The sequence below is a fragment of the Cricetulus griseus genome (genome assembly GCF_003668045.3).
Source record: "Cricetulus griseus strain 17A/GY chromosome 1 unlocalized genomic scaffold, alternate assembly CriGri-PICRH-1.0 chr1_1, whole genome shotgun sequence".
Lineage (NCBI taxonomy): Eukaryota > Metazoa > Chordata > Mammalia > Rodentia > Cricetidae > Cricetulus > Cricetulus griseus.
In genome coordinates, this window is record NW_023276807.1 from 170,367,806 (window position 1) to 170,373,552 (window position 5,747).

Here is a 5,747-nt window from a genome sequence, read left to right on the forward strand (position 1 = left end):
TTTTAACCCTTCAATTTTCTTTTTCTCACCCACATAAGAAGCCCAAGTATCTGCTCAATCACCAAATAAAACCTTGGGCTCTTGATGGACCCGGATGGAGGTCTTTGGCCCATGCTCCTGAGTGTTTTAATACACCGGTATACCAGGAGTTCGGGTTTAGCCTTAGCTTGGCCCCCGTGTCCCAAGGAAGTCACACTTGGGAAAGGAAAAGCTATAAATGCCTACTTCCGCCTCCTTCTTTGGATTTGTTGAGCTGACTTCGTGGCGAGGGGGTGGGGAAAAGAAAACGCGCACTAATGGTTCTGTTTATTGAGTCATATATGTGTAATAATCCGTGTTCGCTTGTACAGGAGAGATTACAAGGTTGTGTGAAGATGGCTGGGGCATCACGCTCTTCTAGGCGCTCACGGTGACAGGCTGGGATTAAAAGCCGGCTGCCTGGAGAAGCCGAGGCCTGGTATTAAATAGGTTTCAGCTCACTGCATTTAAATACGTTTCCTGAATGTACAAAGGTGGGAGCCACGCATTTGCTGCTGATCATCGAGGACACGTTTAACTTTCCCAAAAATATGCTGGTTTCGATAAATAGATTTTAGCCTCTCTGCTATAGTTTTTTTCTTTTAATTTTAGAAATAAGTTTATACGTGTGATTTGCTTGGGTTGGTACAGGGCAGGAAGGAAGGAAGGGTAAGGCAGTAGCTCTCAGCTCTGAACTGTCCTGGCCATGTCCTTTGCAGAGGGGGCGGTGGCGGGACCCACGCTGTCATGAAGTTTGCGCACATGTTTCTTTAAGTCAAAGTTTCTGCAAAAGCCTTTGCCGCAAGTGGCGCACGTGAAAGGCTTCTTGTCGTTGTGCGTGTGCATGTGGAAGGTCAGATTGTAGACCTGGTGAAAGGCCTTGTTGCAGATGGTACATTTGTACTGCTTCTCGCCGCTGTGGGTAAGCTTGTGGTTCTTGTAGTTGCCTACAGGAAAGCAAAAACAAAAACAAAAAAGTAGGGACTCGTGGTGGAACGAGTCGTCCCCGCCTCTGTCCAACTCCCACCACTAGCCTCCCAGCCCTGGGTTCCTCCAGTGGCTCAGAAGACGATGCTTGACCAGGCAGGCGCGACCTCTCCAAACTAAGAAGTTGTCAAACTTCGTCTGCATCAAGGCCCAGCGCTCAGGAAAGGATGGTGGGCCAGTCTTACCCAGGCTACCCGAGCCCCTGTCCAGCTCTATATAGAGGCCCACGAGGCGTCCCTCCTGCCGAGCTCTGCCGCCTGGGAAACTTTTGTGCAGCCTAAAGAGGCAGCAGCCGGTTCTTCCAGCTGATGCCTCGCTCCAAGAAATCCCCATAAACCTAGGCTCTGTGGCTCAGTTCTTGGTCCCCTCACCCACAAACCCCACTTACTATCTGAAGACCCCAAAGTACTTTGGAAATTGGGTGGAGTCCCAGGCTCTGGGAGCACTGGCAGCCTGCCTCCCCCCCATCTTAAGTTGTTCCCAGGAGGAAGATGCTGCTTAGATTTTTTTTTTTTTGAAAGGGAAGTACTGCTTACAAAGAGAACCTCGTACTGAAAGACAATACTCTCTGCTTCGTTTCCTTTTGCCCCTTTCCTTAATTTCCAGCTCCGAAATTCGCCCTCCCCCCTTCCCCGCCCCTAGTCAAGCCTTAATCCATAGAGGTCTACTAACCCAGGCCGGAGAGCGGCTACCTACATCCGGCACAACCCGATTCCAAAGAACTGCTGCGCTCCAGCCTGGGGCTTTTGTGCTGCCTCTATCCACCCACCTCTCTCTCTCAGCCCACTCCCCCACACCCACCCACACACACACCATCCCCGCCCCTGTGACCCTCTCAGCCTTCGAGATGAAATGAAGGAGTGCCTAGTCTAGTACCTTACCTTTTTGGTGAAAGCCTTTGCCGCAAAATTCGCAGACGAAGGGCTTGTAGCCCGCGTGGATGCGGATGTGTGTGTTGAGTGTGGAGCTGCGATTGAAGGCTTTGCCGCACTGGTTACACTTATGTGGTTTTTCCTGCGGAGAGGGGCGTGTGTACAGTAAGGCCGAGACGTCGGCAACACCTTGAAGGGACAGAGCAGCCCCCCACCAAGGGTAAGGAGAATCCAGCATCAACCATCATCGCTCTGACTAGGGCGGAGGGTACATGCCGATCTGGCCTGACCTAGGGGCCACGTACCTGGGTGTGGATAATTTTGTGTCTGCAGAGAGTGCTGGCCTGGCGGAAGCCTTTGCCACAGACTTTGCACACAAACGGTCTAGCTCCGGTGTGGACAGGCATGTGGCGGGTGAGGTTATAATGAGCATTAAACACCTAAGGAAGGATGAGAGCGGAACTTGTGTTGAGTCTACCAAGGGCCTAGAATCAGCTCTGGAGGCCATAATTTACCTCCCCCAACCAACCACCCCATCCGAAGCCGGAGTCCTTTAGTCAACTGTGTGAGACTGACAACAACCCCATTTTTCTGGATAGGAAACTGAGGCTCAACTAGGTATCCAATGGAGTATGCAGCTTTAGGAGAGCTCCTGAGCTTGAGAACAAGATGTACAATGCCACCCCAGAAAGCAGGTGACTGCTAGCTCCCTCCCCCAGAACCTTAGGCCTCACCTTGCCGCACACTTCGCAGGTGAAGTTTTTGGGTTTGCTGTCAGTAGAGCCCCCTGGTAGTTTGTTGTGGCTCTTGACTACCCCTCGGTCAGCGGTCAAGGCTGAGTTCTCCTTCAGCACCTGCTCCAGCGGCGCAGGCAAGCGCTCCTTGTGGGGATAGGGAGCTGGATGGGGGAACTTGTCCGCAGTCAGGCTGGCCAGTTTGGCGTTCTCCAGCAGAAAAAGCTTGGGGTGAGCAGCCAGGGAAGTGGGGGCCTGTGCGTTGAGGAGGCCAGAAGGGAAAAGGTGGCTGCCGAGGAGCTCCGATGGTGGGTAAGCAGTGGAGTCCAGGTAGTTGAAGTAGTAGAGCGAGCCACTGGCCGGCAGCCCCACCGCCTGGTTGATGACCTGCGGCTTGATGACCCTGCCCGCCGGCAGCGCAGACGGCGCAAGGCCCAGTTCGGCCTTGCAGCACACGCCACAGTTGGTTTTGCACAAGCCGCTGGCGCCGCACACTGGGGCCCCCCCGCCGCTGCCTCCTCCTCCACCGCCGCCCGCCCGGAGGCTGCTTTTCCAGAACTCCGAGTAACTGAGTAGTGTCTTGGACGGCACCTCATAGCCTAGAGGCTGGAGGGGGATCATACAGGGCAGTGGCGAGCAGAGGTTGAGCAGTTTCTTGCTCTGGCTGCTGTCTGCCTCTAGTGCAGCAGGCCGGGGCTCAAAAGGCGCTCGGGGCTCGGACGTCTTGGCCATGATGCGCTCGATGGAGAAGGCTAGTGTTTTAGAAGTGGCTGGTGACGCTCCAGCGCGCGGGCAGGCCGGGGGCACCATGGTCTCCAGGGAAGCTGAGCTGGCCATGGCGCGCGAGGCTGAGCCAGGCTGGGCCAGGGCACAGCCTCTCTCCTCTAAGTCTGCATTCCGGAAAAGGCAGGGGGGAAACCGCAATTTAATAAGCACCTAGTCGGCCCGGGTCACCCATTTGCATTCAAATGAACAGAGGCAGAACAAAGTGCACCCAAGGGTACCAAATTACCTCCCATTAACCCGGCGCGCAAAGGAACCCACCAGCCCCTGCCCTGGGACTATGAAAGGGGGAAGAAGGGGGAGGTTGTACAAAGGAAAGAAGAGGGGGTAGAAGAAAGGAGTCTCAAATTAACACTCCCCAACCCTTGCCTGGATCCAGGCCTCTGCCACGCGTGCTGGGAGCTGGGCACTGAAAGGGCAAAGTTAAAGCGGACCGGGAGAGCCACCTAGCTTTTACCTCTTTCCCCCACCTCCAAGGAGATGCGTTCCGAGCCATGCAGCGTGTCTCTTCTGTCACATTTTGATGGCAAACATCTTCCCCTCCGCGTGAGATCACTGTCTTTTACATTCAGCTGACATCACATGAAGTCACTTGAAGTGGAATGACATGGGCGGCGGCGCGACTCCCGTTGAGGACCCTGCGTTCCCCCGCGCCTGCCGGCCGCCGCCACCGCCCCTCAAACTTTAAAGGAGGCAACTGGCGCCCGCGCTCCCTTCGGGAAAGTGCGAGCGGTTTGCGAATCGGGAAGGAGGGAAGAGAGGGAGGGGGGAGGGGGAAGAATCGTGATGGTTTTGCCGGTGGAAGGAGGTGGGGGGAGCCCAAACCCAAACCTAGGCAGAGTTCCTTGCGTGATTCACAACTTTGGGGGGCCTACATGTTTAGGGTATTCGGGAAAGGCGGGGTGTCCCGGACGCACTACCCCAAAAGGCCCCTGAGTGTCCGTCTAATCACCGAAGTATCCCTTAGCCCTGCGCTGCAGAGCTGGGCACTGTGCTAATAAACTGCCATTTACCTACGGAGACGGCGCCAGCCCCGAACACGCGCAAATGATAATTACCTCATTAGGATGTGGCGCATGGACGCGGGCGTCGCGTTTGGAGGGGGGAACTTGTTAATGGGGAAATATTAATTTATGCAAAAGCAAGGAGTTCGCCTTGGCTGGCGTCGGAGGTCGAAAGAGAGCTCCCTGTCGCCTAAGGACGACCTCGAAGAGTCCGGAAGGGCAAAGCGGCTCACCGGGATCCCGGGGACCTGGGGAAGGGTGGGTGCGCCTGCAGCCCTCTGGCCCGCTCCTTGCCTGGGGCTTGGGCGGGGGTGGAGGGGTGGGAGACTTGTCCCGAGAGCCCTAGGGCTGTTTGAGAAGCTAATCGATCCGAATTGCTGATTTGTGATCGGGTTTGCGAGGCAAAGCCGGGCTCGGCGCCTGGTTTAGGGCTGCGTGCGGGGAGGATTCGGAGGGCAGCTCTCCCGCTGTTGGGTACTTACTGTTTGTATAATTGAGAAGGTCCAATCTCCACCTGTTTAAGGAGCAGATTGAAACAGCAGAACCTCCCCTGGATCCTATTAAAACGTTTTTCCTCCTAAGGCCATTCAGTCGAACCAATTTTCCGAAGTGATTCATAGAGCTGAATTCTGCCAAGGCAGCTCTTTCACTTTTAGCCACTAAAGCACCGCGTGGAACCGGGTTTTGTGTTTTTCTAAAATAAAGAGAAGGATTATCAGAGGGGAGAGGGAGGGGGCCTGAAGCGGGCGGGCAAAGACTTAGTGTGGCCAGAGGTACAAGCAGAGGGAAGAAAAGGCCCTTTTCTAGACAGGCCCCAAGTAAGTTCGGAGGAATTCAGCGTTTTTTTGTGCCTGGCGCACAAAAGCAGAGCGCTCCGCGCTGGGTTTGGAGGGGCTGAATTCATGTTTGCAGACCATTCCACCTGCGTATCACAACAAACTGCTCAGAGACGCTCCGGCACTTTCAACAGGCCGGGTGCTCTTGGCGACAACAAAAGTGGTCGAGGCTGAGGGTTCTGATGGGGGTGGGGGGTGGGGAGTGGCGGCTAGCTAGAGAAGGAGAGAATTAGGTTTAGGGAAAGAGAGGGGGGAGTGCAAGGGGTTTTTGAAAACTTTTGGCTGTTTTTGTTCGTGGGACAATTATATCTTGCCAGCCGGCTTTTGCAAGACCAAGAGCTTTGTAGCGGCAACGGCAGTTTAAGAGGATTACGGTGGGTATAATATGAGCAAACAGGGTTGAGGGTTTGATAGTCAATTCCATCTCCAGAGATACACCATCAGCGGAGCCAGGGAAAGTGCCCGTGAAGGCAAACCCTCTCCTTCTCTGTTCTGGGCAGACTTTGCCCCAGA

The 5,747-nt window shown here is 54.8% G+C and overlaps 1 protein-coding gene across 1 annotated transcript; it reads right to left on the reverse strand.

Moving 5' to 3' along the window:
• Positions 1 to 702: 702 nt before the first annotated feature.
• On the reverse strand, positions 703 to 3,448 carry LOC113832565 (fez family zinc finger protein 2). Its single transcript, XM_035452166.1, has 4 exons — positions 2,612 to 3,448; positions 2,183 to 2,317; positions 1,887 to 2,019; positions 703 to 965 (listed from the first exon to the last, which is right to left on the reverse strand). Exons 1-4 carry the CDS (start codon positions 3,446 to 3,448, stop codon positions 703 to 705), a joined length of 1,368 nt encoding a protein of 455 aa, XP_035308057.1.
• Positions 3,449 to 5,747: the final 2,299 nt, after the last annotated feature.